This window comes from Podarcis erhardii (assembly GCF_964252035.2).
Source record: "Podarcis erhardii genome assembly, chromosome: 17".
In the NCBI taxonomy this organism is placed as follows: domain Eukaryota; kingdom Metazoa; phylum Chordata; class Lepidosauria; order Squamata; family Lacertidae; genus Podarcis; species Podarcis erhardii.
Window position 1 is genome coordinate 6713137 of NC_138515.1, and position 18469 is coordinate 6731605.

The 18469-nt window shown below is 44.9% G+C and overlaps 1 protein-coding gene and 1 long non-coding RNA gene across 2 annotated transcripts in view; one reads left to right on the plus strand and one right to left on the minus strand.

Annotated features, from left to right (window-relative positions):
- The window catches only part of LOC309332529, a 74634-nt gene that overhangs the window by 24269 nt on the left and 31896 nt on the right, over positions 1-18469 (plus strand). The window lies entirely within an intron of this gene.
- The window catches only part of C3 (complement C3), a 63380-nt gene that overhangs the window by 24062 nt on the left and 20849 nt on the right, over positions 1-18469 (minus strand). Inside the window, exons 14-27 of the mRNA XM_081845744.1 lie at positions 16260-16421; positions 16011-16140; positions 15063-15134; positions 13837-14037; positions 12730-12841; positions 10156-10241; positions 9877-10016; positions 8404-8616; positions 5883-5949; positions 4475-4561; positions 3856-4059; positions 2541-2616; positions 991-1153; positions 87-182 (exon numbers count right to left, since the gene is read on the minus strand). Coding sequence (XP_081701870.1) covers positions 87-182; positions 991-1153; positions 2541-2616; positions 3856-4059; positions 4475-4561; positions 5883-5949; positions 8404-8616; positions 9877-10016; positions 10156-10241; positions 12730-12841; positions 13837-14037; positions 15063-15134; positions 16011-16140; positions 16260-16421 — 1809 coding nt within the window. The remainder of the gene's footprint in view (positions 1-86; positions 183-990; positions 1154-2540; positions 2617-3855; positions 4060-4474; positions 4562-5882; positions 5950-8403; positions 8617-9876; positions 10017-10155; positions 10242-12729; positions 12842-13836; positions 14038-15062; positions 15135-16010; positions 16141-16259; positions 16422-18469) is intronic.

Consider the following 18469-nt stretch of genomic DNA (forward strand, 5'->3'; position numbering starts at 1 on the left):
GAACCACGGAAAGAGAAGAAGGGAAGTCATTGCTTTTCAAGGTGACCATATCTTATAATGTCTCTTGCCACTTCAAGGATACTTACATTGACTTGATCCTTGCAGGTGTCTTTGGACTCCAGCAATGCAATCAGGACGAAAGCAGTTAATGATGCATCTGGTTCAGCACCCTTATAACCTCCCTAGAAGGAAGCAAAGGGGGGGGGGGCAAGAACAATTGAATGTGTTTGGTTCACACAAACAGATCTCCCACCAAAAACATAGCTCAGAAGTACAGGCAGTTGTGGGTGGTGTGGAGGCAGGGGAAGCAAGCCTGAACATACCAGAAATTTGACCACCTTAGAAAATTAAGAACCCAAAGTATTTTAAAAGATGCATATCCCCTGGGAAGCTATTTGCCTTTGTGGTTTCCACAACGATACCACTGCAGAAAAGTAACGCAGTGGCAGCGGTAGGTAGGGGTGTGTCTCACCACCATGTCCTCTTTGTGAACCCCTCCATAAAGTACCTGGCCTGCAGGAAACTGTCATCGGACAAAAGGCTTGAAGGACCACCTGCCTGCAAGACAGTCTATCAACTGATTCTTCTGAATGAGGAACCAGAAAATACATGGATTTACAGTGGTACCTCGCAAGACGAAAAGAATCCGTTCCGCGATTCTCTTCGTCTAGCGGTTTTTTCGTCTTGCGAAGCAAGCCCATTGACGGCTTAGCAGATTAGTGCTATTAGCGGCTTAGCGGCTTTTAGCGGCTTAGCGGATCAGCTGATAAGCGGCTTAGTGGCTTAGAAAAAGGGGGGGAGGGAAAAAAAGTCGGAAAAACTCGCAAGACATTTCGTCTTGCGAAGCAAGCCCACAGGGAAATTCGTTTTGCGAAGCGCCTCCAAAACAGAAAACCCTTTCGTCTAGCGGGTTTTCCGTCTTGCGAGGCGTTTGTCTTGCGGGGCACCACTGTATTATCAGAAAGGACAAGAGGCAGAAAGAAAGCGTACCACCATCTCTCCATGGACCACAGGGGCATCTTCATGAAAAATTCCATCTGGTTTCTGCCTCTCCAGAATTAGCCATTTCACACCTCCACAGACCACTTCATTGTTAATAGTGTTCACTATTTTGGAAGCCATGGCAAAGACCTTTACAACGTACGCTGTTAGCCTGCAAAGAATAAGATGCCTCAGCTCAACCATCTGAACATGAACAGCATAGAGCCTTTTAGCACTGTAAAGACTAGCAAATGTATTGTGGCATAAGCTTTTGTGAATTAGAGTCTACTTTGTCAGATGCTGGGTGTCCTATCCTGCAGTGTAGGTTTAAATTCACATGGTATGGGCGGGGGGGGGGGTATTGTAAACAGTGAGGTCAAAAGGAAATGAAACGCATAAAATCCAGACTGTAATAATTACATTACTATTTTAGTTTTCAAAGGATTGTTGCTAACACAGAGATCCAATCTGCTCTAGGAAAATAGAAATAGTTATTTCTTAAAACATTTCTAGACCACTTTCCAGATGACATATTGACATAATATAGAGTGATCTAGTTTTCCTGCAGTGCAGGAATCACAGCTACTAACTGCATCTAGAAGTTTAAAATAGTATACATTTTGGTGAGAACTTTGCCTAGCATGTGCTTTTTGCAAGCCATTTCCCCTGGATAGAATGCATCTTTGTAAGTAGTAAAGGTAAAGGGACCCCTGACCATTAGGTCCAGTCGTGACCGACTCTGGGGTTGCGGCGCTCATCTCGCTTTATTGGCCAAGGGAGCCGGTTTGCAGCTTCCGGGTCATGTGGCCAGCATGACTAAGCCGCTTCTGGCGAACCAGAGCAGCGCATGGAAACGCCGTTTACCTTCCCGACGGAGCAGTACCTATTTATCTACTTGCCCTGGTGTGCTTTCAAACTGCTAGGTTGGCAGGAGCAGGGACCGAGCAACAGGAGCTCACTCCGTCACAGGGATTCGAACCGCCGACCTTCTGATCGGCAAGTCCTAGGCTCTGTGGTTTAACCCACAGTGCCACCCGTGTCCCTTTTGTAAGTAGTACCCTAACCCAATTCATCGTTACATGCACTTTTCAGCAAGGTTCTTTTTTACTCATTCCTTGGTTGGGGAACAATAGCAAAACTTGGAAAAGCATGAAGAGCTTTTGTTTCAATGCATACTGGAATGGGAAGTGAAAATTTGGTAGGTTCACATTAAAATTCAAACTGGACAAATATGTCCCCTACCTCTAGCATTGGGGCAGGGCTTTGGAACACTGAGTAGCTGGAAATATGGATGCTGTATTAGGTATTTTGGTCTGAAATATTTGATTGTTCCAATGGTAGGGAGCAGCGAGACAAAAAATGGCAAAGTTGGGGGAAAGGGAATTGGCATTTTGGACAAAGCATGCCAAAAGGAGTGAAGAGAAGGAAAAGACGAAGAGTTAGCTAGTGGGAGCAAGAGAATGAAAATATTAGATGGTCAATAGTATGCAAGGGGGGAAAGCTGTTGCAAAGTCTACTGGAGATCTGAAAGTATACAGCCATACGAATACTGCCCTTACCAAGTGCTAGCCTTGCGGTCTTTAAAAGCAGCGTAGGAGTGGTCTGCTTTCTTGTACACCATCTGCTGGGCGTAACCTAGAAAGAGAGGAGAAACAGAACTCTGTAATGCTGCTCCAGCTGCTTAGAGGGGTCAGCAAACTTTTTCAGCAGGGGGCCGGTCCACTGTCCCTCAGACCTTGTAGGGGGCCGGACTATACTTTGGGGGGAAAATATATGAATGAATTCCTACGCCCCACAAATAACCCAGAGATGCATTTAAAATAAAAGGACACATTCTACTCATGTAAAAACACGCCGATTCCCAGACCATCCGCAGGCCAGATTTAGAAGGCGATTGGGCCAGATCCGTCCCCCCGGCCTTAGGTTGCCTACCCATGGTTAGACCAGTTGTGTCCAAACTTTTTTCAAAGAGAGCCAGATTTGATGAAGTGAAGGGCAGACCAAAGGGCCGACCAAAGTTGTTGACCTTTTTTTTTTTAGGATTTTTTTTAAGGATTGCAGTTGTTGAGCTTTTTCATGATTTTACCCCCAAACTTTTTTTAGGACTGAAGTTGTTGAGTTTTTTAGCCCAGGACATAAACTGCCACAGGGGCCGGATTAAACTGACTGGCGGGCCAGATTAGGCCCCCGAAATGGACTTTGGACATGCCTGGCTTAGACAAATGTATCCAGACAGGCAACTGGCACTCACCCTACACAGAAATAAAGTTTGCTCCATCCCCCTTTTACAGTGGTACCTCAGGTTAAGAACTTAATTCATTCTGGAGGTCCATTCTTAACAGAAACTGTTCTTAACCTGAAGCACCACTTTAGCTAATGGGGCCTCCTGCTGCCGCCGTGCCGCCACTGCACGATTTCTGTTCTTATCCTGAAGCAAAGTTCTTAACCCGAGGTACTATTTCAGGGTTAGCAAAGTCTGTAACCTGAAGCGTCTGTAACCTGAAGTGTCTGTAACCCGAGGTACCACTGTATTTAATTGCTGCACTGCCTCATCTGCTCTTCCTTTGCATATGCCTTTTTCCTTGTGTCCTTTTCAGCTTTCCCTAAGAACTTTTCCAAAGTTCTTAACCCGAGGTACTTGTGGTCTCTTTGTAGCTTCAGCAGAACACCAGTTGAGGAACAGAGCTGCTTTGCCCCATCAAGATCTTAACAAAGAGCAGAACAGGCATCGCCACTATGAGGCATAGGCAGTTCTGTGGCATTCTTGAGGATTCTGAACTCAGTGTTTCTATGGATGAACAACTCAAGAAGCCATGGACAGACCTTTGCACAAGCTGGAGGAAGAACAGCTCTGGAGACACCCGATTGTCTTACCTTGCATGATCTGATTGACTGCAACGGAGCGGCGATCCACCCCAAGCTTCTCCCACTGCCCTGTGGTGTCGAGGTAGTGGGTGGCAATAACCGATGGCGTCATGGTGATCATGTTCTGCTCCCCACAGCCAGAGGGCGTTACAATGAGGTGGTTCAGTTTGGTCCCATCAATTGAGTCTTCAATAATCTGAGCCACGGGGTCTCCTGGCCACAAAAAGAACAGCAGCAAATATGTGAACCCAAGCATGCAGAAAGCCAGTAGAGACCTTGTAGGGGTTGCAATCTTAGCCTAGCTGGATCCTAAGCACAGACAGCTCTTGCCTCCTTCTTCCAGCTAGTTTTCTTCTCTGTCACCCTTGTCCCTTTGCACCAGGAGCTTGGTACAGTTAGCTTCCAGGACGAATTCAAGGGTTATTCCCTTGAAAGCCTTTAAACTTGTCCACCTGCCACACTCACTGAGATCAGCAGAGGAGGCCCTGCCTGGTGTATGGTTCAATTCAGGCACCGAGGGTATTCCTCGTGCCGGTGGGCTGCTGGCAAAGGTAGAGCAGGGTGGGGTTGTGATCATTCTCAGTTCTACAAGCCTAGTCTTCTGCATGTTAAAATAACTGGTTCTTGCCTTGGAGACTAATTTTGGTCTCAGGCTCTGTGCCGGGAACGATATCACTTAAATCCTTGGCTTGGACCTGTTGTTCCTGGACTCCATCTGAAGAAAGGGAGGAAAAGAAGGAAAATTACGAGATAGAAACATTACAATCATACCTCTTGTTATGCGTTTCAGGTTGCGTCCTGCGGCGACCCGGAAGTAACGGAATGGGTTACTTCTGGGTTTCGCCGCTCGCACATGTGCATACACTCAGAATGATGTCACGCGCATGCGCAGACACAGCGAATTATGACCTGCAGATGCGTGTTGCCTTCTGCTCATGTTGCGAATGGGGCTCCGGAATGGATCCCGTTCGCAACCAGAGGTACCATTGTAGTTGCTTTTGCAGTGGGGAGCCTATTGCATCTGTGGAGGCTACCCATGTGATCAGGAATCCTCACCTTCCCATGTTCCCTCTTATTTTTTCCAAGAATTAGATTGATTGATTGATTGATTGATTGATCTGTTTGTGCATGTGCAGTTATTAACACTCAATGGTTCTACGGAGATTGACATCCTCAATGAGCATTCCTTCATCCAGAGGAATATGGGACCAGATACTGTAACCCCTAGGTTGCTATGACAGAATTCAAGCTTTTTCATTAACAAACAGCAGATATAAGGAATTTTTGGATCTAGAGTCAATTTTGTTTTCTTGTTTTAATAAATTGGGCAATTGCCCATCATAGTAATACTCATTCTGGGCCACACAGAAATAAGTCCCAGGGTGTTCAGTGTGGCTTGTATACTCTTTGGAAAAGTTACCGGTACTAGTTTTGGTTAAAGGTAAAGGGACCCCTGACCATTAGGTCGAGTCGTGACCGACTCTGGGGTTGTGGCACTCATCTCGCTTTATTGGCCAAGGGAGCCGGCGTACAGCTTCCGGTCATGTAGCCAGCATGACTAAGCCGCTTCTGGCCAACCAGAGCAGTGCATGGAAATGCCGTTCACCTTCCCGCCAGAGCAGTACCTATTTATCTACTTGCACTTTGACGTGCTTTTGAACTGCTAGGTTGGCATGAACTAGTTTTGGTTAAGCTATTACAAATATAAGTAGTCTAACTAAAAAGAAACATTTTTTGTTACTTTCATTTTAAAAGTAGTTAGACTACTTGTCTAACTATGTATAAATATTTAAGTTTTTAAAATACATTGGCACTAACTTAAAACTTTAAGAGTTGGGTTAAAATGAAAGTAAAAAAAAATGTTTAGAAATGTTAATGAATAAAGATTTATTTAAAAAGGGGGAAACAGGGGAGGAAGCAGCAGCAGAAAAATATACAATTTAAGGTAAGTCTAGGATTGACTTGGGTTCCAGTCAATCCAGTTTTCCAAGGATGAAGAAAGAGAAGGAACAGGGAAGCTGAAGAATGAGTGTTACCGCTATTCCCTTGCGTAGCAGGATCCAGCTCAATGACGCTCACAAGTTTTCTCTGCATCCCTTCAGGCTGGGGCAAGAAGAAAGAACAGAACGAGTCTCACTGCAAATATTACTTAACATAGCAGCAAAGAGCAATTCAAAAAGGCAGCAGGACAGGGCAAACATATGCATCATATCTAACTTCTGTTGCAAATGCAGTACGACTCAGCCACATGTTTGTGCCTGAATGTAACACAGGAATAGGTTCAGGTCAGCCGCATAAATCCCCTGTAGCTAAGGCACTGTAGCAATCCTGGGTTGGGGTCCATAGTCCCTCATCCATATAGGCAGCACCAACCTGTCCTTAATGGTGCTTTGCCACCACAGCTGGATAGTCACAGATTCCATTCCGTCAACTCTTAGGTCAGCCCTGATGCCCTAGGAAGCCCACCTGTGTCCTAGCAAGCTGACAGAGCCCACCGGGAGAAGGGAGAGCTCTTTTCAGTCCCTGAGGTACTTGTGAAAAGCATCCTCCTCTACAGCAGTAATCTAATTTGGGAAATCCAAATGGCATGCTCTGCAAAATACCCACCCACTCACCAATTAACAGTGCATTCAGTGCAGCAGAATTTCATCCTGAGCAAACCCCACAGAAAGTCATAGGATCTGCTTTGTTTTGCAAACATTTTCCCACCCCTAGCTATTCAAGTAGAGGTTGCAGTTATCATTAAATACCCTGAATAGCTAAAGTTGTTCCCATTTATTTTCTTAATTAAGTTTATATACCACCCCAAAGGCTCAGAGCAAGTAAAAACTGTCTTAGGTATGCACAGTGTCCAAGTACAGTGCACACATTCTGGGCTTATCCAGGTCTCAAAACGTGCCTTGTAGGTTGCCTGTTCCTGTGTTTTTAGGGTATGAACCATACTCAGTGCTATTCTTCTAGAAAAAGAGGTGCCGGAACTCGCCATGACCGCCTCCCTTGTTCTCTTAAAATGGCAATGGTGCCCACCTGAGAGAACTGTGTTCCGGTGAGTTATGGATGATAAAAAAGCCCTACATACAATGTTTGCACCATCGTTCTGCCAGGACACTGAGGTCCAGCGCCGAGGGCCTTCTGGGGGTTCCCTCGCTACGAGAAGCCAAGTTACAGGGAACCAGGCAGAGGTCCTTCTCGGTAGTGGCACCTGCCCTGTGGAACGCCCTCCCACCACATGTCAAAGAGAAAAATAACTACCAAACTTTTAGAAGACATCTGAAGACAGCCCTATTTAGGGAAGCTTTTAATGTTTAATAGGTTATTGTATTTTAGTGTTCTGTTGGAAGCCACCCAGAGTGGCTGGGGAAACCCAGCCAGATGGGTGGGGTATAAATAATAAATTCTTCTTCTTCTTCTTCTTCTTCTTCTTCTTCTTCTTCTTCTTCTTCTTCTTCCACTTTGCTACTGAAATTTCGGTTTTCCTAGAGCTACGGCCTGCCACCGATAGCAGTGCAAAAAGTCCAATTACATTCCACTGCGCCATGCAGTGTACATTTGGCATATCCTAGTTTCGGATTATATCAGGTTTCAGGGCTTTCATGCCCCCACCTCCTTGTGCCCACCACGATTCTACATAGTGCTTGCCCCATCCCATTTCATTTTTATTGTTGCTACTCTTTATTCCCAGATGGAACTCACTCTCCTCTCTGGGTAGATGTACCTGGAAGGAAGCTCCTTTGCACTTAGTGATGCCTACTTCTGAGCTATACATGGAAACAACGTTTAGTCAAAGTGCAGCAGTAATCAAATTATGCCAGGGAAATATGTGGGGGGAAAGAGAAGCAAGCGGATCACATGTGTTTTTCTTATTTTTGCTGGAAGCAGTGACAGAACAGAGTGTCCTCAGGTTTATGGGCTGATGACAAAGGTTCCATGGGCAGTGAGGTAAGTGTGTTAAATTAGGGGCATGGCACTGAAAAAAGCTAATAACAGAATGTGACAACGGTGAGGAAGCACCATTGATATGGAATTATGTAGGGCTACAAAGAACAAAAACAGGATTTCTCTCCAAAATATCCAGTTAAACTTAAACTGCCCTAGCCAGCCGTACTTCCTTGGATTAAAAAAGAAAAATGCAGATGTGCCCTCGTGTGGTCAACTGACAGACGACAGGCATTGGAAAATAGGCGATGGCTTGAATGTACTGCCTAGAACTAAAGAAGCTCATAGGCTCATGCACTATGGTGCAAACCAGAGTTCTACTGAATTTCCATGGTGTTCAGATACTTTTGTAAAGGTGCAAAAAAGTCTGTAATCACTATCTATGTTTCCCCAATTAGTTTCACATGTTTAAAGCCATTGTTTCCCATCCTACTGCCTCCCTAAGATAATCCCCGTTGGCTCAGTCCACAGGCCCATCTGGTCCCAGTAGCCAAACAGATGCATATGAAAAAAAGAAAGGAGGATATGAACACAACAGCACTCGCCCCACTTGTGATTCTCAACAGCTGGTATTCAGAAGCATAGTGCCTCTGGCTCTTTTTCCCTGGACGTATTACATACCACAACTTTCAGCTTCTTCTTCACACCATCAGACACAAACTGTCCCCTGACAGCTGCTTTGACCTCAATGTCATGCAGTCCCAGATGCAGCGGAACAACCACAAATGGCACCGCCCTGGAGGACTGGCCTTTAACAGTGACCTGATGTCGGTATCTTTCCTTGGCAGTGGAGGCGCTGCAGAAGGCTGGGTTGTGTATCAGCTCCACCCGCACCTGAGGAGAAAGAGAAAGGACGGTGATCCATTACTAGGTCCATTGCCAAGGCAGTGTTCCCTCTTGGATCAGTTCTGTGTCTCCTTTGCTTTCCCCTTAGTGAACCACATTGTTTTCATTATAGGTTCTTTTGTTGCACCATGAATCACCACGTTTGTAAAAGGTAAAGGGCCCCTGGATGGTTAAGTCCCCTGGGTGGTTAAGCCCAGTCAAAGGCAACTATGGGGTTGCCGTGCTCATCTCGCTTTCAGGCCAAGGGAGCCGGCGTTTGTCCACAGACAGCTTTCCGGGTCATGTGGCCAGCAGGACTAAACCGCTTCTGGCGCAAGGAACACCATGACGGAAGCCAGAGCACACAGAAACACCGTTTACCTTCCCGCTGCAGCGGTGCCTATTTATCTACTCGCACTGGGATGCTTTCGAACTGCTAGTTTGGCAGGATCTGGGACAGAGCAATGAGAGCCCCCATTATGGGGATTCGAACCGCCAACCTTCTGATCGGCAAGCCCAAGAGGCTCCGTGGTTTAGACCACAGTGCCACCCACATCTGCTCTACCATGTTTGTACCACCACTTCACAGCTGGTGCTACAAACACACTCGCCACCAAACTGAATGCTGGATCAGTAAGTGAGTCAGTCCTCCGAGGTCTTGCCAGGAGCGCTGCCTGATGTACAGACACACCACATAAGTGTGATTTTGCATAAGTGCTCATCTTACTTTTTGCATTTTTAACCTTCTTTAGGGATTGGCAGGAGGTGGGATAGTGTATGTACTATTAACATCCTCACCACTGGCGGAGGAAAAATGGGCTTTTCCACATTTTGTGCTTAAAGCTAGCTAGATCATTTACTTCAGTTCATATTCTATAGGATCTTAACTGAATTCCTCAAATGCTTGGGGGAATAAAGTAAAAAAAGGAGAAGTTACAGAACAGGCTCTGATTGGAAATGAATCAGTGTGACCGCCCTGAAATCTTTGCAGGCACAAACAGTACTTTTTAACATATGATTGCTGTGATAGCATCATGAACACAAATCATGAATGTACAATAAAAAAGAACATTTAGATGGGGCACTACCACAAATATCAGTAGTAGTACAAACTTACCTATTAGAGTATATCTAAGCCACTTTTCATTAAGAACCCAACAGTGTAAAAATAAACACACAATACACCACAAAACAAACTGCACAAAACAAAACAAAACAAAACATAAAATCATCACTATCAAATAACCCTGTTGAAAGGTAATCACTTACTACGATATCTTCATGCCTATAGTTGTAGAGAACAGCTCGGATCTCCACCTGTTCATTCCTCACTACTGAATAAGGTAGCCGTAGATCCATGAAGAAGTCCTTCATGACAGTTATCTCGTAAGGGTCAGCCACGCAGATCCCTGCAAGGAGAGCCAATGGGAAAGGAAGGAGGCTGAGAATCAAAAGAAGCTGAACAACACCTACCTAAGGTGTTTACTGAGGTGGACATAGCCTGCTTTCATCTCCCCAGCCTTCCACCTGCTGTCAAGAATTCCTCACCTTTTGTGTTTGAAACGCTCACAGCCACCACCTCCCAAGTCGTGATGGAATCCTTCAGGAAAAGAGACACTGTCTTGGATGAGACCCTGGATTCAGAGAGAAAGGTGCCATGTTATATTTCTGTGTAGCTGAAGACTAAGATGGAAGAAGAACACAGGAAGCTGCCTGGGCAGGGGGGCACACCACGTTGTGGGACAGGGGGCGACTGCATCCTTCTCAGGCGCCCTCCAGCTGGAAGGGACATGGTGGCTCAGGTGCCCTGTGATCCCAGGGGCTTTTAACCAGCAAGCAGAAGCTAGGGATGGGCAAATCGACCAGTTTCAGTATCTCTCAGTTGCCCACATTTCCACACCATCCTTTGTTGTTGTTGCTTTTAAGTCACCAGATAATTTATTACAATTAAAGACCAGCTCGCATAACACAATAAAAACAGTGTTCATAAAGATAAAATATATAATCAGAGCAGATTGCAGCAATAGCTCATGAGTTAAAATTGAGATATATACACACACCCGTACAACTGAGATTTGGGCTACCATAAAATTTGACCCTGAGGCACCCCAAAGGGCGACTTCAGCATTTCCCTAGTAAGCTATTTTATTCTAGAGGATGATCTGTGCCTACAAATCTGGGCGCAGAATCTGACTACCAGCCAGGTGGTCTTGTGATCTTTGCCTAAGAGGAGAGAATTAAGTTTAGACTTGTCTGAAAGATCGGCAAGCCTCTTCAGCAAAGGATCAATGGTGTCTCTAAGAATCTCAACATAAAAAGGACATCTAAAAATATATATGTTCGGGACTTCCTATTTCCCCGAATGGGCAGGCGTAAAGTCACCGTGCGTATGGGACTCTTCTATAGGAGCCTTCCAGAACCGGTGAGGGCAAGGCCGAGCTTCTAGCAAGAGTGAAAGCTCTTCTTGCGTTTCTGGATGTGAGGAAATAGAGATATGTTGCTGGAGTGGCTACGTATTTCCCGTTTTCTATGATTTTATAATCGGGGACCCTTGTACAGTCCTGTTGTTAAGTCACCATAAAAACTCACCAGTATTTTAATGCAAACTTCTCCTAATATACACATTTTTGCAACCATTTTTCCCTCGTAAAGGGATTTTTATGCATACTTCACCTAGCATGTGCATCGTGTACACATTACTTGTTTAGAGAACCGCAAGCACAATTTGGAGAAGTGTGAATCGCTAAGGAAGGCTGTTCTTTGTTTTCCATATTGTTTCAGGAAGTGTGAATTAGGGAGAGTTGTCATATACCTGGGAATTCCCAGACATGTCCTCTTGGGGGGGGGTCCTACATTCCCATTTGGGGGGAATTTTAAAGGAAATGTCCTGGTTTCAATTTCTTGCGTGTGGTTCTGGTGTGGTTCTTTTTGTGTCTGGATTAGTACCTCTTGAAATATGGCAGGTAGGTTTTAATTTGAAACTGAACCAAATTTCTTCCTCACACCTAACTGAAATCCACCCTTTCCGAAGCTTGGTGTTCAAACTAGCAGGCAAGAGCTCAGATGCAATACTTTCGGCAACTTCCCTTCCCTTTCACGTAGTCAGGGAGGAGGATCTTTCCTTTTCATTCCATTTCTAGGATGAGGAACCTGGAAGCAGAGCCATCTCTAGAGACAAGACTGATTTCCCATCCATGCTTGCATTGTGTGAGACAGGCAAATTTGCCTCAAAAGCAGAGCAATTAAGTTTTGCATCATGCTTGCTTTTGCTCTTTGATAAACTGAAAGCTAAATTTACATGATGCGTTTACATAAGCTTTATCCCATCTTAGCCCTTATGTTGTTGTTGTTGTTTAGTCGTTTAGTCGTGTCCGACTCTTCGTGACCCCATGGACCAGAGCACGCCAGGCACTCCTGTCTTCCACTGCCTCCCACAGTTTGGTCAGACTCATGCTGGTAGCTTCGAGAACACTATCCAGTCATCTCGTCCTCTGTCGTCCCCTTCTCATTGTGCCCTCCATCTTTCCCAACATCAGGGTCTTTTCTAGGGAGTCTTCTCTTCTCATGAGGTGGCCAAAGTCTTGGAGCCTCAGCTTCACGATCTGTCCTTCCAGTGAGCACTCAGGGCTGATTTCCTTCAGAATGGAGAGGTTTGATCTTCTTGCAGTCCATGGGACTCTCAAGAGTCTCCTCCAGCACCATAATTCAAAAGCATCAATTCTTCAGTGATCAGCCTTCTTTATGGTCCAGCTCTCACTTCCATACATCGCTACTGGGAAAACCATAGCTTTAACTATACGGACCTTTGTTGGCAAGGTAATGTCTCTGCTCTTTAAGATGCTGTCTAGGTTCTTAGCCCTTATAGCATTCTCTAAAGGATCCTGGGAATTGTAGTTTGGTGAAGGCACTGATGATTATTCCTTTCAAGATTCCTAGTCTTTGGGAAGAAGGAATTATTTTCAAACTAGATATACAGCACAATCCTGTACATGTCCACCCAGAAGCAATTCCCATTGTGCTAAATGGAATTTACTTCCTGTAAGGGAGTATAGGAATGCTGCCTAAGTCTATAGAGCAGACAGTGTTCTCCAAAGGAGAATGCAGCCATAAAAAACTTTATACCCATGATCGTTAGGAGGTGCAGTCAGAATTTCTGTTTGCCACAACCAGCTCTCTGGGAACTCAGTCCTAGAGACAATCTCTTCATCCGATAAGAACTCATCGTCAATGTCACCTGGGGAAACAGGAGACACAGATTTATCAATGGTAAAGGTAAAGGTAAAGGTAAAGGGAAGATGCGGGTGGCACTGTGGTCTAAACCACTGAGCCTAGGGCTTGCCGATCAGAAGGTCAGCGGTTCGAATCCCCACGATGGGGTGAGCTCTCATTGCTCGGTCCCTGCTCCTGCCAACCTAGCAGTTCAAAAGCACACCAGTGCAAGTAGATAAATAGGTACCGTTCCAGCGGGAAGGTAAACGGTGTTTAGTTAGCCAGAAGCGGCTTAGTCATGCTGGCCACATGACCTGGAAAATCTGTGTGCGGACAAACGCTGGCTCCATCAGCCAGTAAAGTGAGATGAGCTCTGCAACCCCAGAGTCATTTGCAACTGGACTTAACTGTCAGGGGTCCTTTACCTTTTTAAAGGTAAAGGTCCCCTGGACGGTTAAGCACAGTCAAAGGCGATGATGGGGTTGCAGCGCTCATCTCGCTTTCAGGCCGAGGGAGCCGGCGTTTGTCCGCAGACAGCTTTCCAGGTCATGTGGCCAGCATGACTAAACCACTTCTGGCGCAACAGAACACCGTGACAGAAACCAGAGCGCACGGAAATGCTGTTTACCTTCCTGCTGAAGCCTATTTATCTACTTGCACTGGCATGCTTTTGAACTGCTAGGTTGGCAGGAGCAGGGACAGAGCAACGGGAGCTCACTCCGTTGCAGGGATTCGAACCACTGACCTTCCAATTGGCAAGCCCAAGAGGCTCGGTGGTTTAGACCACAGTGCCACCCGTGTCCCTATGACAAGCTATGTCTCTTGAAGAGGTGACAAAAATGGACCCAGAACTTGAATTCTGGTGGGCGCAGGTGGGTCAGCTCAACATTGCCCAGGTCTCAGTTCTGCAAGCCAGATTGGCACCCTCGTAGGAAAGGATTTTGCAGCTCGCTAACCAAGTTGTCCATCTCCCCAATATTGCGCCCCTGAATTTTTATTATTCACAAAAATTCTACTTGCTTCTTGCCAACTGCAGTTCATCTTCCCGTCTGTTTGCATCCTTTATGGTTCTGATGTAGCGACAACATTCCAGGAAGACATTCTGGCACTCAGTCTGATCTACAACGTATTGTGCCCGCTTCTCACAGCTGTGGCCCATGGGGTTGTCGTGCATTCCATCTTCACAGCACTTTCTTAGCACCCGATCCTGATATTGGCCGGCTGCAACATGCAAACATCATGAAATATCAAAGAATGTCTGTTCCCCACACCAGTGTTGTTCTACTACTCATAACAGGAGCCAGAAGAAAGCTAAAATACAGATAAATGCTATGAATGAGCTCCTAATTGCCACGTCCTATTCTGGTCTGCTTCCAGGGAGATACGAAATGTGCTTCGAATTTTTGCTAGTTTGTATAGATTGCCATTTTATGATACTGCTTTATTGTTTACATCAGGGCCCTTGGCAGGCTAATTCCCTTCCCTTCTTTTCCACAAGCTCTTTCTCTCAACTCCAACAGCCTCCCAATTTCCATAAGTCCTGAATGTTACTACATATATGTCCTTAATAGGCCATCTTGCAGGTAGGAATTAAAACTTCCATTTCCATTTCAAATGCCAACTATTATACTCCTACATACCTAGGGAGTCCCCCGAGTAAGCAGAAATTACTACCACTGAGGGGTGTGGGTGTTGCCCAATTCACTTCCAAACCGATAGGCAGTGGATTGCTTAGTGTGATATTAGAGAGAATGAGAGTCAGGCCACTGGTACAGCACTGTCAACTCTGACTGGCAGCTCCTCTTCAAGGTCTTTCCCAGCCTTACTGAGATATTTTTAAACTGGGGTAAGTGGGGATTGAGCCTGATTCCTTCTGCATGCAGAGTGTGTGCTTCTTCACTACACAATGAGGTCTTCCACAATAATTTCTACAAGAGAGCTTGGCTTTTCCTCTTGTTGTTGATACTGAGGTACAATGAGATCCTTGCTTAATGGACAGTGATCTTTCTCTGTCAGACACTAGCCTGTTCCTTGAGAGAGCAGGAACTGGAAGCCACCTCAAAGGGAGAAGAAAATCTATCCACAGTGGGGACCATGCATGAGTATCAACAATCAATCCCCAGTGCTAAAGCTGAACAGGCACAATATTCTTCCACTCTTCTGCCCATTAGATGTTATCTTTTCAATCTGGCTCAAATTATTTTGATTTCCCGTGGCAAATGGAGCCTTTGCCATGCATCACATACCTTTGCTTGCTTTAGATTCAATGAGCTGTACAGAGCGGCGTCGGCGTCTTGCAGGCTGAGGGCACTTTGAATCTGGAGTAGAAAAGGGAGGAACAGGAAATAATTGTTTGGAACTGAAATAAGCGCCACTGTATTCTAATTCTTGTGGAGACTGACTTTATGCGTGTAGACGTAAAAGTGGCTCCCACCGAGTCCAACGGTGCTTACTCCCATGTAAGGCTTAACTACATGTTACACATGTGACAATGAACTCCTGATAGCTGCCATTTCTCATTAAGAAATCTTACGGGGGGTGCAATGTGTAGCATTGCCGATTGTCCTGGTTGTTGAAGCTCTTTCTTAGAAATAGCAGTCTTCTGAGATTCGTCACATGTGTTTGCATATCACACAGTGGGGAGTAGTGGGACAGTTCAGTCCAAGAACCTGCACCCCAACCCACCCCCTGCCTGGCATCCTGGGGCATAACCTGCAGACAATGCCATGCTAGTGCTTGAGCCAGAAGAGAGTCTAAGCCATAATAATAATAATAATAATAATAATAATAATAATAATAATAATTTATTTATACCCCACCCTTCCCGGTTCAAAAACCAGACTCAGGGCGGCTAACAACAAATTTAAAACACTTAATTATAAAAACAGCATAAAACACAGTATAAAAACATGAATAACAATAAAATTCAAAAATCAAAAATCAATTTAGGGGAAATAAGCTTTAGCTAATCCCCAGGGCTAGCTGGCTGAATTGGTCCTACTTGGGCCAGCGAGGAGACCAGGGGAGAATTAGCTGTGGGGTCTCAGAGCGGGTGATCTTCATAAAAGGGAAGGGGGGGGGGGAAGAGAAGGGAAATAAAAGATCAGGCTGAATTCAAATTAAAGGTGAAAGGTCTTCCTCACACTGGAACTCCATTGCCATCTCACCAGCGCCAACACCCTCCCCAATAATACCTGCTCTCTGTGGCGTGGAAAGCTTATTGCTGGTCACCAGGGCAAGTCCAGCGTCTTCAAACACACCCAGATTGTTCCTGCCACTGCCGGCTGTACATCCAATGTCACTCTTTTCCACTGAGTCCCATATCTGGTATGGAGGAGGCACAAGGTGATAGAAAAAATAAATGTATATGCCCAGCATGTTTCCAGTTGTAGGGGGAGGATCAAAATCCCACTGCTCCCACCCCAAGGAATTTCTCGCCTCACCTTCGTTTGGGTAAGTTTGTGCTTCCTGTTTAGCACATAGACGCCTTTGTCCACGGCCACAAGACCAACCCGAGCATTTGGATCGCCTTCCAGTTTGATTTTCATTTGAGTTCCTGGCTGGTGAATCCGGTTGTCTGCCTCAGTTGCACCTTTCACAACCAGCTGTTTGAACAAAGGAAACCAGGTGGTTTAGTTTCATACATATCCATTCAGATATTCATTCCCATTTCCATCTGGGATTTTCCACTCAGCTGCAATTAGTATATTTTGCACAAATCTGTGTTCTGTTTTGTATTCTGCTGATGTAGAAATATACATACTTTGAACTATTTCATATGTAGCACACAATAAACATGCATATCTCAGTCATCAACAGTTATTTACAAAACTTTATCCACACCCCTCGCATAGCTGATTACCGTTGTCCTTTACTTCTCTACGCAGATGATGCGGTACTACTCTCTTACTCCAGAGGGGGTTTAAGGAGGGCACTAAAGATTTTTGCGACATATTGCCATTCTAATCATCTGTCCATCAACCACACCAAGTCTAAAGTACTGATATTTTCAAGGAGTCGAAAACTTTATTCATGGAAGCTGGAGGGCACGAAAATCGAACAAGTACATAAATTTAAATACTTAGGAATTTATTTTCAATATAATTTAGGGTGGAAAGCGCACATTGAGTATCTTCAAAACAAGACAAAAGCCCTATCACACTCCCTCCTCCGTTTTTTCTACTCTGAGGGGGCCCTATTCATCCCTGCGGCCTTGAAAGTGTATAGCATCAAAGTGATGGCCACAATGGCCTATGCTGCACCTTTATGGGCTGCCTTTGCAAACCTCTCACCTTTAGAGACACTTCAAAGCCAATTCTTACGCCGACTTTTAAAATTACCAACATGCGTAAGTAATGCGGCTATTCGCTTAGAAATGAAGATCCCCTCAGTGGAGTTAGTTATATGGAGGAGAGTTTTGATCTATTGGATATCCCTATGGCATAAACTCCCGAACCACTATCTAATTCAATGCATGTGGCGGGATGTCTTCACAAATTTGTGGTCAGGAAAAATCCATGCCAAATTGCTGTCCTATGAGATCTCGCCCACTGAATTGCTCAAACTGGATCTAAATGTGGCAAAAAGGTGTATAAATCAAAGGCTGGATGATGCGGAGCTATACCAAAATTTCGTAGCTGGTGGTGGAGCCTGCTCACCGTTAAATTTCGGCATAACCCCTATCTACCGCGCTCCGTCCTACTTAACATCGCTTATGGCCACGTCTCACCGATATGCCTTCATTAGAGCTAGGTTCAATGTCTTTCCAACAAACGTGCTAAGACATAGATTCACTAAGGGCCAAGTCTCTTCAATGTGTGCTTGTGAAATGAAAACATCTGAATCTCTACATCATGTTATGTTTATCTGCCCTTTGTACAGTTCAGCCCGTGCTAGCATACTAAACTCCATAACCCAGCCTATGGCTGACAAACCAGTAGACCTACAGCTTGCTTGGGTTCTTCAAGATGTGGATCCTTATATTACCCTACAGGTTGCTAAATTCCTAACAGCCGTCCTCTCGTACAAGAGACGAAACGGAATGTTAGCTGATTATTGATAGTTATAAGAATTATCTATAATGACATCAGATATTGATTTTAGTGTAGTGCCAAAATTTTTTAATCTTAAACTTTTTATGAATGGCTACTATCCATCCTTGTGAGTTGCGAACTGTGTTATACTTCTTGTGGTTTGTACGAGTCCGTTGTTTTATTTGTTTTGTTTTGTTGTGTTGTGTTCCATGATGGGCGTAAAGCCGAATAAACATTTGTTTGTTTGTTTGTTTGTATTTACAAATCAACTAACATATTTTTTTGCTCTATAAGACTCACCTTTTCCCTCCTAAAAAGTAAGGGGAAATGTGTGTGCATCTTAAGGAGTGAATGCAGGCTGCGCAGCTATCCCAGAAGCCAGAACAGCAAGAGGGATTTCTGCTTTCACTGCGCCAAAATTTTCCTCCTCCAAAAACTAGGTGCGTCTTGTGGTTTGGTGCGTCTTATAGAGCGAAAAATACGGTACTTTCCCTGTACATCTCAAAATAAATGAATTCCCAAAGGAATAGCCGTTTTAGTATTTTCCCAACAACAAGAGCCTTGCACACCACAGACAAAGTTTATTTAGTGGCTATGGGCCCAATCGCAAAGCCATATAT